This window comes from Liolophura sinensis, chromosome 6 (assembly GCF_032854445.1).
Source record: "Liolophura sinensis isolate JHLJ2023 chromosome 6, CUHK_Ljap_v2, whole genome shotgun sequence".
Classification (NCBI taxonomy): domain Eukaryota; kingdom Metazoa; phylum Mollusca; class Polyplacophora; order Chitonida; family Chitonidae; genus Liolophura; species Liolophura sinensis.
The window spans coordinates 34,154,084-34,177,714 of record NC_088300.1 but is presented as its reverse complement, the minus strand read 5'-3'; the positions used below and the strand labels follow the sequence as shown (position 1 = coordinate 34,177,714).

Genomic DNA, 23,631 nt, shown 5'->3' with positions numbered 1-23,631 from the left:
TCGCCCTGCAATACTTAAGCGACATATGATCGCTCTCCATATCGATCAACTGTCGTCACCTCAAAATGTGCATCTGCATTAGGCAAGAGGGTGGAAATATTGATGTAATTGTACAATGTATTTAGGGAAAGTCATTTTTGGTTGGTGTTAAATACTGGACTGATGAATGACATTGACAGCATGTGCGTAGACTATTGCAGATAATCCTGATAAATACATGTTGTATAGACACTGTTATACTTTGATGTCACCATGGTCTTATTATAAACCATGGTGATGGAAGTATAAAAAACATGCTATCTGTGAAAAAAAAAAAAAAAACACAAATCGGCAATAACTGCCTAAGGCAGTTGTTGTCTGGCACTCAGGCTACTCATGTAATGTTTATCTCATTTTAAAAGACCAGCCTCGATGGCTCATTTGGTAGAGCTTTTGGGGTGGTAAATCCAGGGTCAATCCTGAGTCGTATCACACCTAAGACCTTAAAAGAGGAAGCTATAACTTCCGCATTTAGCATTCAGGGGATAGTGCAACGACAGGTTGACTCGTATCAGTATTATAGCGTGGCAGGGCGGCTTACTTGCATTCGGTAAGTCGTCTCAGGGAAGAAGCACTGGATAAAAAAAGCGGTGGAAATCCATCCTACAACAAGAAGGCACATTACATGCACTCCCAGGATTCCTACATCGTGATATGACTGAAAACTTGTTAAGTACGACGATTAGCCCTAAGCACTCTCTCACTCAGTCTCGTGTTAAAGAGTTATTAGGGTATGAAAAATCTGACCTAACAACTGGCTGACAGGTAGGTATAGTGATTTTTAAAGTTCGCTTAAAACAACCTCATATTATCACCAGGATGACCACTTAAATTCGTTGTTCGAATTTGAAATCCATGTGTGTGTATTTGTATCTTTTACTGATTACATACAAATTTCAAATGACAACAACACATCCTGTGGTAACCTTTTACATTGCCCATAAAATTCCCTACTGTCATATATTTATGATAATTAATCTTGAGTAGGGACCTCCATGGCTCAGTCGGTTAGCACGCTAGCGCAGCATAATGACCCATGAGTCTCTCACCAATGCGGTCACTGTGCTGGCTTCCTCTCCGGGCGTACGTGGGAAGGTCTGCAAGCAACCTGCGGATGGTTGTGGGTTTCCCCCAGGCTCTGCCCGGTTTCCACCCACCATAATGCTGGCCGCCGTCGTATAAGTGAAATATTCTTGAGTATGGCGTAAAACACCAATCAAATAAATAAATAAATAATCTTGAGTATGAAATACAAAGGCAAAATGAAATACAGTTACCAGCACAAGTGATGATCTGTTTTTGTTGACGCACAAAAGTGTGCCTTTTACTCTTTGTGTTAACATGCTTTTGTGTATGTTCAGTATTCTGTGAGTGCAGATAGCATGATACAAACTGTATACAATTTGTTCGTGTATATGGTTTATCTTGGATTGTACAGAAACACCCTAGCGGTATTCTGAACATCACGTGTACATGTTAGCTAAGTACATATAACATGCAAGCCCAGTTTCTGTAATCACTCACCTATGTTATGGCCATTACACAATCTAGGCCTACATGTATATACATGTAAGTGTACTGGGGAGGCAGTGGAATATTGTTTAATCCAGTGAGGTGGGGCTAATGTGAAGCAGGACAATGAGACATAGTTACATTAAAAGTGGACTGTACAGGAACATCCACCATGATACAATGTATGCGGATTTCTATTATAATGTCGTAACGTCTTCACAATGAGCTGAAAAAGGAACATCTGACGACAACAAAATGACCTCAGTGTCCAACTGCCGGTCATTTTAAATTTCCCCATTTTTTGTGAGATATTAATGGCTACATTGCAAGGTATATGTGTGTGTAAGTCAACAGTTTTGAGATATCATAAAAAAGAAAAAGTCCCAAATACACTGAAGTTTTCATTTGAAAGTTGAAATTCATAGTTAAGACTTGTTTCAGCTACTCTGCCCGGTTTGCAGGTTTGTCTCTTCATACTGTTCTGCTATGTACCTGCATACTTGCACAATTAAATATTTTTGCTTCCAGTTACAATGTGGGATTGGTTGGGTATTTGTGAACCTTTGCTAATATACATCACTTACATGTGCATATACAGTGTACATCAGTTTTGCATTAGGTTATGATTTTAGATACTGTAGAGAAATGCATACTCAGATGCCTGTATATGGTCTATGTAGACAAAAATGTAGAATTTAAATGACATTGTCAGACACATTTGTATATTATGTAAGAAATTATTTAAGAAATGCATACTCAGATGCCGGTATATGGTCTATGTAGACAAAAATTTAGAGTTTAAATGGCATTGTCAGACACATTTGTATATTATGTAAGAAATTTTTAAGAAATGCATACTCAGATGCCTATATATGGTCTATGTAGACAAAAATGTAGAGTTAAAATGGCATTGTCAGACACATTTGTATATTACGTAAGAAATTTAAGAAATGCATACTCAGATGCCTATATATGGTCTATGTAGACAAAAATGTAGAGTTAAAATGGCATTGTCAGACACATTTGTATATTATGAAAGAAGATAATGCATACTTACCTGTTCAGAGGTTACCTGTCTGCATGGTCCATGTACGATATATACATATATATATATATATATCCAGCAACAGATGCACTTGTGCCTATATGTACATGTACGTATATATTGTTTCAGTTTTCTTTGAACAGTCTGTTGTATTTCACTCTGATAAAGCCTGGGAATAGAAGCATTGTTTGTCAGATTGGCCTGATAAGGCTGGTTTTGTTAGCCAAGCACGGCTGATTAGGAATGTGGGAAGATAGTCTGTAATGTGTATATTATGTGTGTGTGTATATATATATATATATGTCCAGACAGTTCCATACCAGTATAATAGTAAAGTACTAAAGTGGGGGTGCATTCAGATCATTCAGAAGTAAAATCGTCCAGGACTATTTTCCCAATTGGACAACCTGCATGTATACGGTTGAAATTATGCTTTAACTAGAGATAGTTTTAAATGGTCTTTAAGTTGATGATTTTTGCAAATCTGGTATACAGGCTTCATAATGAGATATGGGTAAATATCACAAGTTTGTTTTCCATAAAAACTCTCCTTATAGTAGGCCATTATTAAGTTACAGTTAACCCTACAGTTATTGGTATTGGACAGGTCAAGTGTCTTGGACCATATGTCCATGCAGCTGTCTTGGACGTTATATGTCTTTGACGTTTTTACTTGTGGACATTTTCACCTGTTTATTCTATTTTTGTCACTGACTTTTTGAGTATTTTACCAGGAATATATACTGATCTGAAAGCATCCATGTTATACATTGCAGTATGATGACCTTCAGGTGACCTTGACCTCTAACCCTCAGCCGAAGCCAGACTCAAACAAACTGGTATTTGGTCATCACTTCACTGACCACATGCTGGAGATCGAATGGCAGAAGGACAAGGGATGGGGGCGACCTGTGATCAGCCCAGTACACGACCTTCAACTACACCCGGCCTCCAAAGTTCTCCACTATGCTACAGAGGTATAATACTTTGTGTCCTATGTGAAGATTCACTTTAAGAAGCACAGAAAGACCTTAAAATGATACTTTTTTATATAGATACTTTTTTCTGATAGTAAATTAGTCAGCCTTCAACAAAACCTCTCATTGGGCCAATGAAGTGGACAAACCAGTCAGAATCAAGCAAAAAATGTCTCTTGAAAAGTACTAAACTTGAAGTACAGTATTTCCGGTCTTCTGTTTTTGTGACTTGAAGGCATTAAGGTTTAAATGCTGATTCTCTGTTATGTACTTAATTAATGTTAATTGTGGTTATGAAATGCCATATTTCAAATTTTTGAAGGACATCTGGACTAATCTCATGAGATGGAATTATCGCTTTATTACTTGGACTTTTGTGTTATTTATTTTACCCATAATATTTATCTACCATTATATAATCCATTATTAGTCACCCGCTGGTACCAGAGAGAAAAAAGGTTTACACATCTGTCAGTCTGTCTTGAATCAGTTTTCTATACTTTTCAAATTCATACTGTTCAAGTGAAACACCTTGGTGATTAACAGATCAAGTTTGAAACTGAGTCTATATTATCTGCTTTCAACAAAATTATGGCTGCCTTGTCCGGTTAGACTTTTTTGTCATTCTGAATTGAAACGTCGTACATGGCTTCTCTAAGTTTTAGGCTGTCTTTTCCTATTGTCAACAACATTATTTCCATTTTTTTCTGTTGTGGACTTAAATGTACATGTTTCTATTATTTGGGCATGTACATGTATATTTTGTAAGCATTTTTTTCATAATTCATAATGTTTGTTACTTTATTTTGTTTTAAAAAAGTAAGTACACATTTTGATGTCAGATTGTACCAAGTTGAATCCACCAAGCTGGGTTTGTTGTAAGCTGATTGTGTTATATGCAATGACATAAACATACATGTGTGGTAGCCACAGTCTATATGGCCTATAATACAAAATTTAACAGCTTTTCAGAAATGACAAGGTACACATATTTTGCAACAGTATCTCACCCATAATTCTACATGTAGCTATTTGTACATGTAAGTTGTAACGGAACTGAGAAAGTCGTCTCAAAATAATCCTCTTGCTAATCAACAGGAAGTTGTAGATTACCTGATAGTTATGAGGATTAATATATATGTTCCCCGTGTCAAAAAGTGTGAAACAGTGATCAAAGTTAGTTTTGTGTGAGTTCAAAGAGCTAAGTTTGTTTGACTCGATCCTTGCAGCTGTTTGAGGGCATGAAAGCGTACCGATGTGTCGATAACAAAGTTCGACTGTTTCGACCCATGGAGAATATGCGGCGGATGCAAGGAACAGCGAAACGTACCTGTTTACCGGTGAGTAGATAACTCTGGCAAAGTTAATGAGAGTGTGTGTGGAAGGGGGAGTCGGTGGGGGGAGGAGGAAAGAAAAAAGAAGGAAAATTATTATTAGGGACTTCAGATTTGGTTGATGTCATTTGAACCAGTGGCAGTGTTTAGCCTGTCAAAATGTTTTGCAACAGGGATGTTGTAGTCAGTGCTGCTAAGGGGAGACTGATGAGGATATGGGTGGGGGAGGGTGTTAGAACACATGTGTGCCCACAGATGGTAGAGCATTCACATCTCCCTCTGCCAGGCATGCCTACACAGGCTGATTACAATCTTAATTGATATCTTTGAGAAGTTGTTTTCTCTAGTTTTCAAGTCGGGTTTCAAAGTGATCACCAGGCAAAGGAACGATGGCTCATTATCCGCCTTTAGCATCCAGAACTGAGAGAAAGACAGAAAGGCAAAAAAGTGAAACAGTCCATGTGTTTTGGCATCTCTTGAGAAAATGTCAACTCAGTGTAAAGGAAACTGACCCCAGTAGTTGTATCTTCTGGTCCTAGGATTTGGAGCAGGAAGTTTGATTATATCGTGTAATGGTTATCGAAAAAAAAATCATAAGGAATGTTGCAAAAAATATATGACCCGAGTTTATTTTAGATACTGTGTCTGGTGCACTGGTTAACCCACTAATTAGGGATTACATTCCTAGTTCTCAAAAGTCTGTTTTTTAAGTGCTCCATAAGCGTTTGATACAGTAGACGTTAAAGGCCTATCGGTGTTACATGCATAGACTGTTGCAATTTGATATAACCTGACAGATACTTTGTGGATGCTTTTGGTGAAAGGTTTATGAATGTTCATATTTTTGGACAGTTTTGTATGTCTGATATGCCTGTAAAGTTTGACTCTCTTTGAAGTTGAATATGACGTAACAGTGACAAATTGTGGTGTGATATATGGTGTGGAAAAAACTTACACATATATTTCGTGTTGGAAGCAATGATGAAAGCATAAAACTTTACACTGAAGTTAAAATTTGTCACATTACATGTGTAAAGTTTTTTATATGTGGTTGTTGCACATGTGTGTAATTTAGTGTTATGTACAAGATCTTAATAAGGACTTTCCAAAATATGAATTGAAAAAAATGTTTCCTAAGTGTTGCTATTTTGATATCCTGAAAATATTTCGTCCCGTCATCAGACATTAAAGGTTACTGTTTTCTGTGATTGTCATAATGCCAAGAGAACCTTCTTTTGGATAAAATCTTTTTTTATTAATAATATGCCTCGCCAATAGGCAGAGCATATTATAGCGATTTTGTGTGTCTGCCTGTTTGTCCGTCCGTCTGTATTCGTTTCCGGGCTATAACACCCAACAGTTTTTAACGTTCAGTTTTAATTTTTGGTGGACACATAGATACACAGATGACGATGTGTCGTGACTCACATTTGTCCATTTTCATGGTCGTCATGGTAACCAAAATACCTATCATCAACACCCATGAAGATTCCCCTCGGGTTATACTCACTACAATTCTGCTGGTATTCTTGTATGCATTTCAAACAAATACATGTGTTGGGGTGTATGTTGTGTTCACCTGAACTCTTGTTTTTTAAATGAAATGACTGCAAGAAACTTTGGTCACTGGAAGCAGTGAATCATTGTTTGATTTTGTGTAAACAAATCATAGTTACTTCGTTTTTGTATCTGCTTATAGGCTGTTACGTTTCAAGACTTTACATGTAGCTTGGTAAATATACATGTATGTGTGGCTTTCAATCATTTTGTATAGTGAAAGACAGCACCTGACTATCATTTATGTCCACTGAAAGACTACCATTGAAAGTATCTTAAACTGGCATTAAATATTTTTTTAGATTTTTTTCAACCCAGTAAAAGTTTAATGAAACTTCGTCTCGACAGGCCTTTAGCACGTCTCCACTGTCGAGGGCAAGGTGACATCATGTTTACTCTAGCTCTCTGACGTCAAAGGTATTTTCCATGTAATAGTGTAAGAAGTTCCCTATGACAGATAAAAGTTGTGGACTTTGGCAATGAAGGCCCAAGTGATAAAACATAGTTTCTCTGGAACTGGACATACTGGAAGAATATTCCTTCCACTGCTCGAACTGTTGATACCATAGGCCGACTATATTATGTACAGGGAACTGCAGGGACCCTGTTTCAATAACCCAGCTGCAGATGCACAGCGGGGGTATTCCTGGTTCATGTCGTAGCCTGCAAAGGGGTTGTGCTGTTGATTTTGACGCCAATTAAATGCTTACAAAATAACAATAGGATTGTTGTACAACTAGATTCATGCTCAGTTCGGAAACAAAGGGAAAGGAATCTAAGTACCACTGAGGCTGATATAGGCATTCGACTATCGTTGGATTTTATGCTTCAGTTTTGTAGTGGTGCGCTTTAAGATGAGAGCAGTGCTGACCCGTATAGTTATCATGGACATCAGAGAAAGCACCTCGTCTTGAACACGGCATTTCAATAATTTTAATGTATTTTATAAAAGAAAACAAAAAAACCCCAAAAACATCCCTTATATCTAAAAGGGACGAAGGAGCAATATTTTAATTATTCACTTGTAATAAAATCATAGAAAAAACTATATCATTTTTTAATTAATTTTATGTGTTGTCCAGTGAAATGTCGTCTTCTCATTATGTGCTGACTCAGATATTTGTTATTTAGAAACTGCTGACTAAACGCTAATATCAGTGACAAAAAATGTAGTTGGGGATATGGTTGTTGTTTGGGCCGATACATTATGCGTCTGTCTGACATAATGTGTAATACCATTGTTGAATATTACATGGCTTGTAAATCAGTTGATTTTACGTCTGTGGTGGCCCTTAAATGACACAGACCTGCCCCACAACACCTTGTGAAACGGCGCTTCGGCTACAGGATCTCATAATGATGTCTTATGCAGTAGTTCGGTGTTATCATATGTCACTTCATGGAGTGAATGGGTTAAGGCTACGTCACAGCTTGCGCCGCGCAATCTGATTACAACGTGTTTGATTGGATAAAATTCTCAAGATGGCAGCTTCGACTCATTTTGTACTCATGTTATTCAGTGAAATCTCATTTAAAATAATAAAGTATGTTATTATTTAGAAAGCTTGAGTATCCTGCTTTTGATTGAAATATGTTTTAGCCAGGTGCTATCTTTTCCTTTAAGTTTGTCTTAGTATGTAAACATTTTTAAATTTAAAACTTGTTTTGGGAATAGGTTCACAGGTTAATTTGAAGTTGTTTCTGATGGAAGACGGTAGGAGAGTAAAATTGTAGGTAAAATTTCTTTCAAATTTCTTTATTTTACAGAGCTGCTATCTTTCTACATTACACTTATACATTAGCTAGCTTTTATCTTATCTCTTTTAGAGAACAGACCTCCCTGTATATCTGCTAAATGTACTTACAAGATGCCAAACACACCCACACTTCTCTTTTCAATTCCTAAATACTATGACATTAAAAAAAAACATGTTCATATTCAATGTTTATGGACATATGGTTGGCCTCAGAGCTATCTGACACTGACATAAAGACTGAACATCTTGCAATCAAAGACATTATTGACTGCTCAATGCTGATTATGCAACCAAGGAGTGTAATTATGTCGTGCAAGTGGCTCCACTGGTCGTAAACAAACTTTCGGCATAATTTCTCCCAGATGGATAAGCTGCTATTAACGATCACAGATCTACATACTGGAAGATAATGTAATGCTTCCGTCGTAATTGGACAGTCTCCCGCATGAGATAACAGTTTACAATGTCTACAGTCTTATGGCTTTATTCTTAATGACTTTTGCCTGTCAAACAATTTCTGTGATATTCAACTTGACTATTATTTGAAGAGTTCGCCCAGTTCTGTGATAATCAGGGCACGAGCTATTAAGAAAATGATAAAGGTGGAAAATATTAATTTCCAGTATGTTTAATAAAGACCGCTGATACCAGTGTAGTGTGCAAAGGTTATACCACTAGACCACTGGTTCATAATCAGTGAATTTATTTGATCGAGTGCCAAGGCTGTTGGTTTGACTCTGACAACCTTCAACATGGTATACTCATCTTTAGCTTCAACATAAATCTTATGAATATGAGGAACTAGATGTCATTTAATATAATTGATATGTTGGATTAATACACGTAAATTGTTGATCTGTTTAAAAACCGTAGACTTGAGTTTTTAAATTCATTAATTTTTACCAAGGTAAAATGGTTGTTGTTGCCCAGTGCTTTATCTGGGTGCCCTTGAGTAATAAGCAAGTATGTGTGAAAAGACTTGCAAAGATTTCCACCAATTTTAAATAGCATTGGATAAAAAGCATTAATGTTGCTGGCTGATACCTTTAAGCTACTTTTGATTTCTGTCAGAATGTTTAATATAATTGGAACACTTATCTTCTAACTCTTTCAGAACAGTTATGAGCTAGGTTCATGTAAATTTGTCACATTTCAAACGTGTGCAGCCTTTTAGTTTTCTTGAAATTATGCATTATAGCTTTCCAAAAAGTCAAAGAGTCCTTTGTAGCGGGCCATAGAACTATGAGCTTACTGACTAGTTAAAAATTATGATGAGATAATTTCTGGCCATAAAACCAAATCGAAAGCTGAAATCAGGTACTTTTGGTATAAAAAGATAACATGTACTGTCATTGTCTTTAGGTGCTTCTGTGATTATAGTTTTCATGACTCTCTCCCTAGATGCTAAGGGTGCTCAACTTGGAAATGTCATCTGCACTGTGTTAAGCAGAACGTTTGCAATTTGAGTGACAGGTCGGTGCATTATCTGCGCTGATTAAATTACCCACATCTGTACACCGATGGTAGCAGTTGACGACTGTCGCTGTGATTATTCCGACGGGCTGTCACTAGGAAAATTCATTAAAATAAATAATTGCAAATTTGAAGCAGTTTGTTCGCCTGGCCCACAAACGCCTCTGTCTTTGGAAGAGGAGATATATACTGATGAAGTTTTTTTCGCTTGGCCGCTATCTTAAGCGCACAGTTCAAACATATGTCCCTTATTAATCTTTGGGGGGAGAGCAGCAGGTGCCCTTCCCCCAAAGTCCCTAGTCTCACTGATGACTTACATATTTCCTCTGTGCACTGCACATACGAATGACAGGCATATGCACTGGCCAGAACTGTGCTTTATTAGCCAACTGATGCGTACACATTTTATATTTGATAAGTTTTCTTACATACCATTTTTTCACCCCCCTTCCCCCCTCTCTTTAATAGCCCTCTACAATCATTCTGCTCTCTCTGTTTGACCTTTCTACTTGTACTCTCTGAACTTGTTGAACCGGTACCTTGTTAAAGGCCTGATGCAAAAAAATCATGTTTTTCTTTTTTAATGAAAGTAATACAGAAGGTTTTGCAAAATTTACTTCTGTATAAAGCCATTTTATAATAAATGAAATATAATTTTGCAAAAAAAAAAACATGAAAATGGTTGTTTACATGAACTTCTGTTATCACATATAATTGTTCATAGTTTCAAAAATGTAAGGTTTTCAGATTCACCTCTGCTGACATGTACATATTTATAAAATGGTTCCCTCATATTTTGATTTATCAAAAAACATGTTAGTTTATTTCTTTCCATATAATTTATGCAGTGTGACAGGCTTCACTATTCAGTGAAACATGATGTACCGAGTATTTTTTGATGATATTTAAATTTTGAACAATATTAAACTTGTGGACAAGAGGAAATAAATTGCTTTGTAAATGCATTTTTAATACAATGATCCCTAGTTCTCTTTTTCTGCTACAGATATCTACTTGTTCATTTTTAATTAGGCCCAAATACAGGTACATGTACATGAAATTAAAAATCCCTTATGCAGAGATTGGGTTGAAAATTCAATCATTTGAAAACAAATTACAGCAGGCAAAAAAGAAGGGTGTTTCTGTTTTGGAGAAGAAAAAGTTGGACCGAAGAAGTCTCACAAAAATGATGAAATGAAACCCCTTTGCTAAAGCGTTGTTAAAAAGGTGTTACGTGTTTGCACAACTGTCCCTGTCTATTGAAGAAAAGCACCTGCTTTAAGATCCAGGTTCTGAAAAAGTTATCTGACAAGAGAAGAGATGCAGAGATAAAGCTGTCATAAAACACACTGTTAGGCAAGAAAGAATTTGTTAGAACTGAGCATTGAGGAACTGTATGCCATATTATATCGGTGATACTGAACATTTTACACTCCTTTACAATCCTTTGATCATGAAAAGAAATAGTTTACCTCAGATTTTTGTTTGAAGTGTTTGACTCAGATTTTTGTTTGAAGTTTGACTCAGATTTTTGTTTGAAGTGTTTGACTCAGATTTTTGTTTGAAGTGTTTGACTCAGATTTTCATTAAAACATTTATCTCAGTCTTTGGTCCAAAAGTTTATCTGTTATATTTGGTTGTTATCTTCGATTTCTTCTTAAGGATATAACCTCTGATGTTTTTTTAATGACCCTTTGTTGCAGAGCAATTGTGTGCTTGAATTATGGTAAAAAAATTTTGCCTGATTCTGAAAATTGTTTTGAAGTTTGTTTCAAAGGTAGAATAATATTCTACATTACGAGTCAAAATGTATTTTTCAGAACTTACTGTAATATTTTGTGGCATCTGTTTGTCTCCGTATTTTTTGGGGGGTGAAATTTTAGGTTATTGGCCATACCTTATTAAAATGTTGTATACATCAGAGAGTTCTTCACAATTTTTTTTTATTTATGAATTTTTTCATTTATTTATGGTAGGTATGATGTAGATGTTATAATACACTCAAATCAAGAGTAAATATACGACTGTAGATTGGCCCTTAAACCATAATCATTCATTCAAGAGGCAGAGGATGGACCGCTAGTCTTCTGCTCAGTTCCAATATTGGCATTGATGTTCTTTTTCACCTTAATTACAGGAACTCTAGTGTGATAGTCATAGCTGCTGAATATACATGTACGTATAGAAATACACGTTTATGTGTAGGTACAGGGGATCATAATGGAAGGGAGGTAATTCTGTGGCTAAACTGTAAATCCTGCTTAAGCCATTACAACAAGGCTAAAGTCAAGGTACTTGTATTATACTTGGCTATAGCACACAACATAATTTTCACACATATAAATCATGCTTTATGCAGAACATACAGAGCTAAGGATTGAAAATACTTCATATTTATATCAGACATGTTAAAAAATTGTTTGTAAGTTAGAATTGGGTAAACATTGTTTTATTGAGGTGTATATGTTTTGAATTAGAACAGAATTACATTTACGTCAGCCAGGTGACGTAAATGTTGAGAGTTGATTGACGGTCTCTTATCACCGTAGATGAAAATCTGATATCGCATACTGAGTGACGTTAGTCAGAATAGCTAGGTTGTTTCTGCATGAAGCTGCATGTGATTAATGCACCTAGGAATTGTCAATAGCACAGTATACATGTACTTGTACATTGTTGTTACTCCTCTTTTTTTCTTGACCAATCAGATCACGGTATTGTGTCAAGTAAATGATAATTGCATTCTTAATAACTACTCTTTGTGGAATCCACGGGATATCTGACTTCTATGTAATGAAATTTTCGCAACGATTGTGGACATAATGTCAAAGTATCTGAATGTCCACTGTGAAAATTTTAGAATACAAAGGTGATAAAATTACTACAACGGTCTACCCTTGTTCATTGCTGAATAAAATATACATGTACAAATATACCGACAGATTTGGAGATTCAGAAATTAAATAAGAAAGAATAATTTGGAAAAATTTAAGTGAAAAATGGAATAAGACAAACTTCAGAAAGCTTTTTTTGTATTTAGAGTCAAATTGCATATATGTCCTGTGTTTTGTAATAAGAGGTAACATTGGCTTATGAATTTGGATGATGAATTGAAGGTAAAATGTAATAGACAGTCCTTGTGTTCACCCCACTTGGAGGCCTCCTCACAAGGCATCTGAGGACAGGCCTTCTTCTCCAGCTATTCGGGTCACCCCATGGCATACCTTTGCCTCAAGGGACAGTCTTGGGGGAAGTTTCCAAGGCTGTCTAAATCTGATTAGTCACAGTATAACAATTGTTGAGTAGTGACAATCCACTTACCTGGCTGGACCGCGTTACGTTCTGAGAAGATTTATTCCTTTCTGGTCAAGCAGATATAACACCTCCAAATTTTTATAAAAAGTTGCTCCGCTTAATGTTTTGTTTTTGTTGTAGCCCCCATGTGTCACCGTTGTTACTGGTCGGGTGATTTTGACGAGTTGGAAGTTGGTGCATCATGAGGCTTTAGTTTCGTGACTAGAGTTCAGGTAGCATATTGTTTCCTTGAAACACGGCCCCCACCCATTGTTGTGAGAGAATAAAAGCTCGGAGGGGCTGAATAAGTGTACGCTTTTCTTTACTTATTGCTCTGGTTATCGGCGGGCCCTGCTAGGCGGGTTGTAGAAACAGGAGCTGGTCGTTGTCTGAATAGCCTTACACTGTGACAGAGCTGGACTCTGGACTCCGGCTGGGGGTACTCCCCTCTTTCGCACACAGAGACAATATTGACAAAAGACAAACCATTAGTACGTTTCTGGTATTTTTATTAAACTTTTTTTTGTAGCCTGCTGATCGCTAGTGTCTGTGCGCAGACACTTGATGACAGCAGATCTGAGTGCAATCTTTTTGTCGATTGTTCTCAGCCAGTGACGAAAGTGCATTAAAGGGAGTTAAGCAGGTGGATTTGAGTGTGTGATCTGAAAGCTGTTACTCACACCTGTATCCTTGACTCTTGTACTGTTCGTTCTTTGTGTGTGTGTCTCTCATGGAGAAGCTTGGTCAATCTGAGATGACAATTAACTTTTATTATGATCTTTGGAATCTGATCCATACCTTTGTCCTGTATTAGGTGTTTTAAAGTGCTGCTGGGGTGGGAATCCGAAGACTGTGGTAGTGGGGGAGGAATCTCTTAATTGGGTGGTGGTGGTGGTGCATGAATTCTTTTACAATTCAATCCATCTCCCGCATAGAACAGTGGTCTTCTGTTCACATTGTCTTGTCTTTTGTTGGCGCTGTCGTTGTTGTTCTGCTTGATCAGCCATAAAACTGTATCAGTATTGTTGGCATATGGTATTCAAATTGTACAGATCTTCTGGCTGGGAGGTGTTATTTATGGTGTGTGGAGGCCATATTTAACTTGTTCTTTGTTAAAGGAGAGCAAACATGCAATACTTCATTGTATGCATTAATTTATTGGGAAGCACATATATGATAGATGGTATGGCTGTGAATTGTATGTATAACAATTGACACTGACTTGAGAACAGATTAATCAAGCTCTGAGAACAGATCAAACAAACTGTCAGCTGAGTGCGAGTTCAGATATTGACCTTAGATTTTCTGTGGACGATCTGATTTCTGGGAACTTAGGTTGGTTTGCACAAAGACCTACATGTATATTATGCAGGGATATGTCAACATCAGAGGTGCCGCCAATGAATTGTGTCACCTCTCATGCATCACCCTTAAGGAATGCATATCATTTTTACCTGTTCTTCACCAGCAAACTCCTTTCGTGTTTCAAGTAATTAGTGAAATCTCTACTCAGCTATTGAATGGGTTTGGAAGCAATCACGAGGTGAAAACCATTAAGCTGTGAATTAGAAATATGGTGTCTGGCTGGTCTTTGAAATTCATGATGTGTTTGAATTTTATTGAACAGCTTTCAAGACCATGCAAATCCTTGAAAAGAGACTTTGGGAAGTTCTTGAAAGTACTATTTCAGAGTTAAATGTGATATTAAAATAATTTGTTCCATATGGACTATACCGGTCACAATAGCACAGTTGGTAGAGCGTCCGCTTCAGGAGGTGGTAGATCCACGGTCCAGGGTACTGTGTCAGGTCACACCTAAGACCTTAAAAGAGAAAGTTGTAACTTCCTCGCTTGGCGTTCAGCATTAAGGGGATAGCACAATGACCCATATCGGTATAATGGCTCGGGCAGGGCCTCATACTTGCCTTCAGTAAGTCGCCTCAGTGGTGCAGCATTAGATAAAAGAGCAGTGGAAATCTGTCCTGCAACAAGGAGGCACATTACATGCACTCATCGTCATATGACTGAAAAATTGCTAAGTACGACGTTACACCCCATGCACTCACTCACTCACTCACTATGGACTGATGAGGATAAAGTAGTAGCAAATTAGTATTCATTAATCGCCATATTAAGGTTTGAACTGGCTGATCCTTGAAAATGCTGGAAAATGTGGAATATAAGGTCCTTTAAAAAATGTGTTAAATTGCTGAGAAAGTATTTGGTTTCCAGAGTAAGACAGACAGTTTACAGAAGGAGATTGCCAGATGCACATCCCCCCCTGTACATACATACAATAGAATATTATAATATTTTGTATAATAATTGACTTCTTTAGATTCCTTTGATAAAAAAAAATGGACACAACTTCAAAGCAATATATTTCATGATTGCAACATGTTACAATTACACAAAAAGCTACAAATGGTTTTATGATTTATTAAGTTCTACTACTAACCATTTTTATAAATGCTCCCACTGGCTACATTCACAGCATCGAGACAATACTTAAGTACGTCTGAAATCGAAATGCCTCTCAGAGTGCATAACACCTTGTTTTGCGAGATCTTGTGCCTTACGATAAATTTTCATTAAATAATTTGTATATATATTTAGAAAAAGTTTAAATGTGCTTTTCATATTTTAACTACCATTTATTTTCTTATGGTGGGACATCTGTCACTGTTTGATTTTATATGCTGTCATTTTCATATCGAAAATCACGCTTATTTCTGATTCAAATATGTTGTTCTTACAATATGGCTGAAATTTTGCTGTGTTAAAGCACTGTTAAATCATAAAACTGTATAATTTGCGTTCTGCAGGCTTTTGATGAGGAAGAGATGCTGAAGTGTTTGAAGAAGTTGGTGAGCATTGATCAGGAATGGGTCCCATATTCTGACAGCTGCAGTCTCTACATCCGACCTACCTTCATTGGAACTGAGGTAAGCTGTGCTGTTGACCTTTTCTGCTTTTCAGAGTCTTGAAAAAAGTCTAATACTATGATTTATCTTCTGTCTTTTTATCTTCAGGGTTGTAATTCTGAATCCTGGTGGTAGTCATTGTAAATTCAAATCCAGCTCTTGGTAGATTAGCTGTTATTTTACATCAGGATGTTTTGGATTGACTTTTTATTTGTAAAGCCAGGCTGTGGAAGTACATAGCTTGTGTTGCTACTCCCACGCTCCCTTGAAAGAGGAGGGAGGCATAGTTATTTGGGTCGGTGTGTCTGTCTGCCTGTCTGTCTGTCTGTTTGTTTGTTCATCTCTAGCACTTTTGTTACTATAACTACTGCACATATTGTGTGATTTCGATCAAATTTTCTGTGCATGTTCACTTTGTGTGGTGCTAGATCAGGATTGAAAAACAACTGTACCTGTGGATAATTATTGCATATTTAACTGTATCCTTGATTGGTGGTTTCCTTCATTTAAAGCCTTCAAATATTGTCCATCTTTGATTAAATTTTGTGAGCAGATTCATTTTGTCGCCTTTCAGATCAAGTTAAAAAAAAATCCCAACATCATTCAAGCATAAGCTGTACAAATTAAACCTTGGGTATAAATTCTTTAAATTTGCTTGTCAAATGTGTTATATGTTTTTTTTACAGTGGGGATAAGAAGTACAGTATTCAAAAGAATGAGCAAATTGTTTCTGGCCAAATATAGATGTCATTCAGTACACCTGTATGGTGCCTTAGTTAGGTTAAGAGTTGATGCAATTCTATCTCTCTTTTTTGAAGTTCTCGCACATGAATTGACACAAAGAAGTCCTTAAGGCACTATTGTGGCTTGAAAATAACTTTTCATACATACAGTACTTAGTATCAGTTGATCTATAAATACATTTTGGGGGCAGTGCTTACTAAAGGCATCATTGTATTTACAGCACATTAGGAGTTTTCCCAATAAGTAGAAGGGAAGGGTTGACCAGGTGTCTTCCCCATGCCACTTTAGCCTACAGACAAAGCCCTTAGAACACGCCCTGTATTAGAATTCTTTTCCGAGCCCCAGTTATTGCCTGCAGATTGTCTACAAGAATCAACACATTTTCTTCCCACATCCCACAATCACCAGGTATTGTCTGGTGACTTGACCCATTTGCTCTGCGCTTCAGCATTTATAGAGGCCCTAGCAGGGGAAAACTGGATGGAAAGCATCATGTCATGTCAACAATTGCAGTACTGTGATATAATGGTACATTTACCTGCTTGTGTTGATCATGAAAGAATAATGCACAGGTGAAAATGTGTGCAAACAGAAGATGTCAGATTTTGAAAAGGTTGCTGTTCAAATTTAAAAGAAATTGATGAGAAAAGCTGTTTTCAAAGTATTCTTTTTGAAAAGTTTATGTTGTGTTCAGTTCAGAAAAAAGGTTTTCAGATTTTTCTGAAAAGTTGCCGTTTTGAAATGCGTTTATGTGTTAATTTTGTTCAGTCACATATTCTTAATGTTTATGGTTGGTATTTATTGACATGTCGAAGAATGTTTTGCATTAATACATGATGGCAGGAAACAGTAGACTGGCAACATTAATACACGATGACAGGAAACAGCAGACCTGCAACACTAATACACGATGACAGGAAACACCAGACTGGCAACATTAATACACGATGACAGGAAACAGCCGACTGGCAACATTATTACACGGTGGCAGGAAACAGCAGACTGGCAACATTAATACATGATGGCAGGAAACAGCAGACTGGCAACATAAATACACGATGGCAGGAAACAGTAGACTGGCAACATTAATACACGATGGCAGGAAACAGTAGACTGGCAACATTAATACACGATGGCAGGAAACAGTAGACTGGCAACATTAATACACGATGGCAGGAAACAGACCAGCAACAGGTATTTGTGTAAAGTTGTTAAATGGCTGAAGTGTTGTACAGACTCTATTACTCTGAGGCCACTTTCACAAAACTTTGTTAATCACTTTTTGGCAATTGTTCTCATAAATGACGTTGCCTGATGGCAGTATAACAGAGACAACGTTTTTTACCAAAAAAGGGTATTAGAAATATGACTTACCAGGTTTTGTGAAAGTGGCCCCTGGACTCTCAGAATTCACTTGCCCATAAACCTGACCTTCATCAGGGACAAATGCATGACTAATACAGTAATTTTGACAGTATAATTTAGTGCATAAGGCATTTAGTTCTGGTGTCTCAATATCTGAAAGTATTTAGCCCACATTAAGCTACTATTAAAAGGATGCCCAAGTTAAGAAGCTATATTTGACCCATATATATATATATATATATATATATATATATGTACATGTTCTTAGAACAGTGAAGTTGATTGAACAATTTCTCTAATTTGCAAGTACCTTGATATAAAAGTATGCACCTGTGGTTACATGCAGCAAATATTTGAGGAATTGTTCACTTCCAAGACTCCCCGTTAGATCCTCATTATAAGCTCTTGATAAACACTTGGTAAGAGGGTAAAGGAGGGGCTGTCCTCAAGTAAGGGGCCTTGTTTGTATAGAGGGTGTACAAAAGCAGAGAAGGGTTGACAATAGCCTGTGAACTTGTAGACTATGGTCTTACAACTCGCAAACTGTCATCTTAGCCCACTCACAGACGCCTGCTATACCCTGACTCATCACATTTCTGCGCAATTCGCAAGTGTACTGTAACATTAGCCCATTGTCAGCATTTATCTAAAGGAGTGCAATTCTTCACGGTGATAGTTTTGTAAGGGTAGTGGGGGTGGGTGTAGCCCTGTGAATTCATGGAGATAAAATCACAGAACAATCTGTAGACGACAGAACTCTTTTTCCTAGCTTCTCCATTAAAGGTGGTTTTTTTTTTTCCTTTGGCATTATATGTACTTGAACCATACTGTTTACTTCACTTAGTGTAGAGCATTTAGAAAATATCTAATTGTGATGTTGAAGAATCATTCTACTTTGTGATAGAGGCAAGATACATATAGGTGTACCTTTGACACACATACATGTGCCTTAATACGGAATATACATTTTTGTGTGTGAGTGGTTCATGACTGAATGACGCCTTTCAATCAGTATGTCACACAAAATCTTGGTTCAAACCCATTCTCAGACAGGCAATTTTTAAGATTCCCAGCTTCCATTGTTCTTTGGGCCTTGGTTGCAGCAGGCAGTTGGCAGTTCTCATTCATGTAGTCTGGCATGAAGTTTGCCTGAGGCCACCTGCCTTTCACTTATATGACGTGTCACATGTGGATATTTGCTTGTACGTGTGCATAAGTATATATTATATATATAGATATAGGCATAGGTACTATAGGAGTTTTCTGATGTGTAGAAATGATAGAATAAAAAAATACATGAGCCTTCTCAACTTTCTATGTCTTTGTATTCCCTGCTCAACTTTCCACATCTTTGTAGTCCCTTCTCAGCTTTCTACATCTTTGTAGTCTCTTTTCAACTCTACATCTTTGTAGTCCCTTCTCAACTTTCTACACCTCTGTGGTCCCTTCTCAATTTTCTACATCCCATGTAGGGTCAAACAAGTCAATCAGTTAAAGTGGCCTGATGTAACATATGCATTTGATATTGTTAGGTGTGCCAGGCAAAGTTTAATTTCACCTACGTACGCAGTATTCAATTTTCTACATCTGTCAGATTGTTAATTCTGCTGAATTTATCTGAATTAAAACCATTGGCAGGGGGTTACATGTACTTCCTTGACACTGTTCTCTACTGCGTACTCTTCCCATACCTCTACCCCCCCCCCCCCCCTCCGAGGTGAACTGGATCATGCAAAGGGTGGGGGCAGGAAATAGGTCTACTCTGACCCTGGTACCTTCTTGTACTTGGATGTTTTAAAGGAATGCGGGTGCTTGTAAGAGACAACAGGTATGATCCGCTCACGTCATGAGAGGTTGGACTTTGGACCGGGAATAATGGGGCTGTGTTTTTTGCTTATGTGCCCTGCCTGGCCCTCACGACCCATACTTAAGCTGACTGGCACCTGTAATATCGCTCTTCCTGTCTACCAATATTCCCTGTGTAATAAAGCTGTTCATAAGAAAAGCTAGCCAAACATGTCTACACACTGCCAGATTGTCTGCCTGATGCAGCACAATAGAAATTCATACTGCCGTGTCAATCAGAAACCAACAGAACGACTCCAAGCTGTCAGTTTATGGGTCGGGCTGGGGGGGGGGGGGCATCGTCGTGCCCATCGTCGTGTCGAGCATCTGCTCATACACACTGTCATGCAAACTTTTTGTTGCAAACAATGTCTTTGTTAAGCTGACTGCGTCATATTTCCACCTCCCTTTTGTTATCCCCAAATAATGTGTTTGTCGGCGAATGGGTGTACGTATTCTTGTGTTACGTCAGAGTGTGATTGTGGTGCCCAATGACGTGAGCAATCTTTCCCCTACAGAGATGTTGTCTCCCTGTTCTCTGCGTTCCAACTTTGAAATGACCATTTGAATACTTCAACCGATCTTCTGTTGAACATGTAGACTTGTATAAGGTGATTGATGATCTGAAAACAGGGCCCAATTGTTCAAAAGTGCAATAGTTAATACTGATATTAAGTTATTTTTTATATTTATATATTATCCAAATTCAGCAGTCAGTGCAGTTGGCCAATGTCTAAAGTATAACAGCAGCAGACTTATATCTCATATTTAATTTAAGGTTACGCAATTATCTTTGAGCTAAATACTAAATTGAGGACTTGGCTTAAAGTTAAATCTGGTATTTAGTCTTAAAGCAGTTTTGAACAAACAGGCCCTGGCAAAGTCTTGCCTACGGAAATATTGCAAGTGTCAAATTCTTGCCTTCGGTAAGGCGTATTAGTAAAGCAGCACTAGATAAAAGAGCGATGGAAATCTGTCCTGCAACAAGGAGGCACATTACATGCATTCTTAGGATTCCTTTAGTCGTCGTATGACTGAAAAATTGTTAGATACGACTTTATACCAAAAACACTCACTCACTGTTTTATAAAAACAAATTAACATATGATTATGGTGTAATCAGTCTGTTGATATACATTTAACTGTGTATAAATTGTGGTGAGGGGTATTGAACTTCAGTAGTTTTAATGTATAACATGATGCTGGAAATTTGCCCCAAATAACTAGATGTGGAAAGAATCAGAGTACAGCAGTACTGATCTTTATGTCTTGACACTAGGACTCATCCAGACCAGTTTCAGCTGGATTTGAACACAGGATTGGTCAAGTAGCAAGTGTTCGAATAAGTACACGTCGTGTTGACAAAGATCTCTTCTGCCAATTTTTTTTTGCTGTTTAGTTTAATTTTTTTTCTTTGACTCTTCTATATACCAAAGTTTTTTACGTAAGAAATCAGTCAGGGCAAATCCAATCGCATTGTTGCGGTTGTTTTAGAGTAGAACATAGATATTACAGGTACATTGCTGATATTTGCTGAAGGGAAATGATTTGAGTTTTTCTTGGTAAATACAGAAAATTGGATTTGTAATAAGTGAATATAGATTCCCTTACTAAAATTTCTGGCATAGCCTGTTGAAATCTACAGTATATATATGTATACACCCACATGTAGGAGCATGTAGACATAGATATCGGTCAGATTTTATTGTTTAGGAGCTTGTTGTCATAGTTTACACAGTCTTCATTTCATTCATTAAACATTCTGATTGTGCCAGAGTTTCAAGAAAAACAAATTATATCTGGGAATGCACTGAGTTATGACCCATAAATCTAGTTTCATTTATACACATTAAAATGGCTGTATTTAGGAGGTTTAGAGTTGCTGTTATTTAATGCTGTCTAAATTGATTATAACCGTAATTGTAATGGTGAACCCTGTTTCTGTTGTAGCCATCTTTGGGTGTGCTGATGTCAAACCGTGCCCTGCTGTATGTGTTACTGGGACCAGTAGGACCTTACTTCCCAACTGGGATGAAGCCTGTCACCTTGCTGGCTGACCCTAGGCATGTGCGGGCCTGGCCTGGGGGGAGTGGACAATACAAAATGGGATCGTAAGACCAAAATCTTTCTCTGAAAAAATAGTGATTCCTGTCCTTTTTGTAATGCGACCAATAACAACATTTGAGATGCCATCCAGAAAATTGTTTATGTACATCTGTGTGACACTTCAGAGGAAAATGATGTATTTTTCTTGATATTATATAAAGCAATCATAGAGAAAAATGTAATGACACCCATATTCGTGCATGCTTTGGCATGGTGGGCAGGTAAAGGGAGATAATGTTAAAACTGAAAAGGGGAGATAATTTTCATCTATTTAATAGTTTTTGACAATAAGTGTTTCATACAGTTACTTTCTAATGCAATGTAAATGGCTTTATTACTCTGCTGATCCTCAGTGGTGATGGGATACTGTCTCAAACAAGATTCCAAGACTTTCAGTTGCTGTTAAAAAAAAATGGTAAACTTTGTTTCAGTAACTGTGCCCCAGCGATATCGATACAGAAGGAGGCTGTTAGACTAACATTAGCAATATTGAAGTTTAATACAGGATATGATTGCAAAATGACTCCAAAACTTGTTGTTAACAGAATGGTGACTTTTGTTTCAGTAACTATGCCCCGACAATAGCGATACAGAAGGAGGCCATAGAGCAGGGATGTCAGCAGGTACTGTGGCTGTATGGAGAGGACCAGCAGCTGACAGAAGTGGGAACTATGAACATCATGATGTACTGGATCAACGACGAAGGCGGTAAGAATGAGAGCAGCTACAGTTATCAGGGATGTTGATGTTTTCAGTTATTCCCAGTATGTTTATTTGATGTCATACACAATGATGTAACATTCTTTACAAGGTTCTCTTTGTGTGTTACTCGCCCTGCTACAAGAAAATAAAGTATATGTTCTGTAAATCTTCCAGCATTTTGGTTTAAATGAATTTGATTGTGAGCTTGCCAGGAAAATAGTGAAGTAAGAATACCAGTTATCTACTGGCATTTTTACATTCCCAGAAAATGAACTAATCACGCCTCCTCTCAGTGGTATTATTCTTCCTGGCGTGACGAGGAAGAGTCTCCTAGAATTGACGAGAGAATGGGTAAGTCTACCGTGGGAGTTCTGAACTGCCATATGAGCTAGTGCAAAGCAAAGGGAGGAATTTAGGTAAGGCTATCCAGCATTTCTAAAGGATCACAAAATATATGATTCCCGGTGCCCAAGTGCTCTGAACACCAACTTTTGATTTTGAACTCGTGGCCAGTTGAGTTTGGTTGATTAATCTGGTACCAGAAGATAAGCGTGTCAGCTGCTGCTTTACATGCACTTCAGGAAAATGTCAGAAGTCTTGATTGATAAACCCTGGTTTTCTTTACCACTGTCGTATTGGAAAAATGGTCTTTGGTACCATGTACATGTAGTAATGCAATATGGAAATCAAAGACACATAATTCTGGGAATAAAAGGGTCTTGCTTTCACTTATCATTATAACATTTATAACAAGTAATCTCTTAATCTTTACTTTAGTGTAATTAGTCAAGTATACATTTTAGAGGAGTCCTCATGCTGGCTTCCTCTCCGGCCGTACATGGGAAGGTTTGCCAGCAACCTGCAGATGGGCTCTGCCCGGTTTCCACCCACCATAATGCTGGCCGCCGTCGTATAAGTGAAATATCCTTGAGTACGGCGTAAAACACCAATCAAATA

The 23,631-nt window shown here is 37.5% G+C and overlaps 1 protein-coding gene across 2 annotated transcripts in view; it reads left to right on the top strand.

The window, feature by feature from the left end:
• The window catches only part of LOC135468612 (branched-chain-amino-acid aminotransferase, cytosolic-like), a 39,824-nt gene that overhangs the window by 8,239 nt on the left and 7,954 nt on the right, over positions 1–23,631 (top strand). For both annotated transcript variants that reach the window (XM_064746955.1, XM_064746956.1), the window contains exons 4-9: positions 3,375–3,573; positions 4,803–4,913; positions 15,814–15,933; positions 21,817–21,977; positions 22,538–22,680; positions 22,940–23,025. In XM_064746955.1, coding sequence (XP_064603025.1) covers positions 3,375–3,573; positions 4,803–4,913; positions 15,814–15,933; positions 21,817–21,977; positions 22,538–22,680; positions 22,940–23,025 — 820 coding nt within the window. The remainder of the gene's footprint in view (positions 1–3,374; positions 3,574–4,802; positions 4,914–15,813; positions 15,934–21,816; positions 21,978–22,537; positions 22,681–22,939; positions 23,026–23,631) is intronic.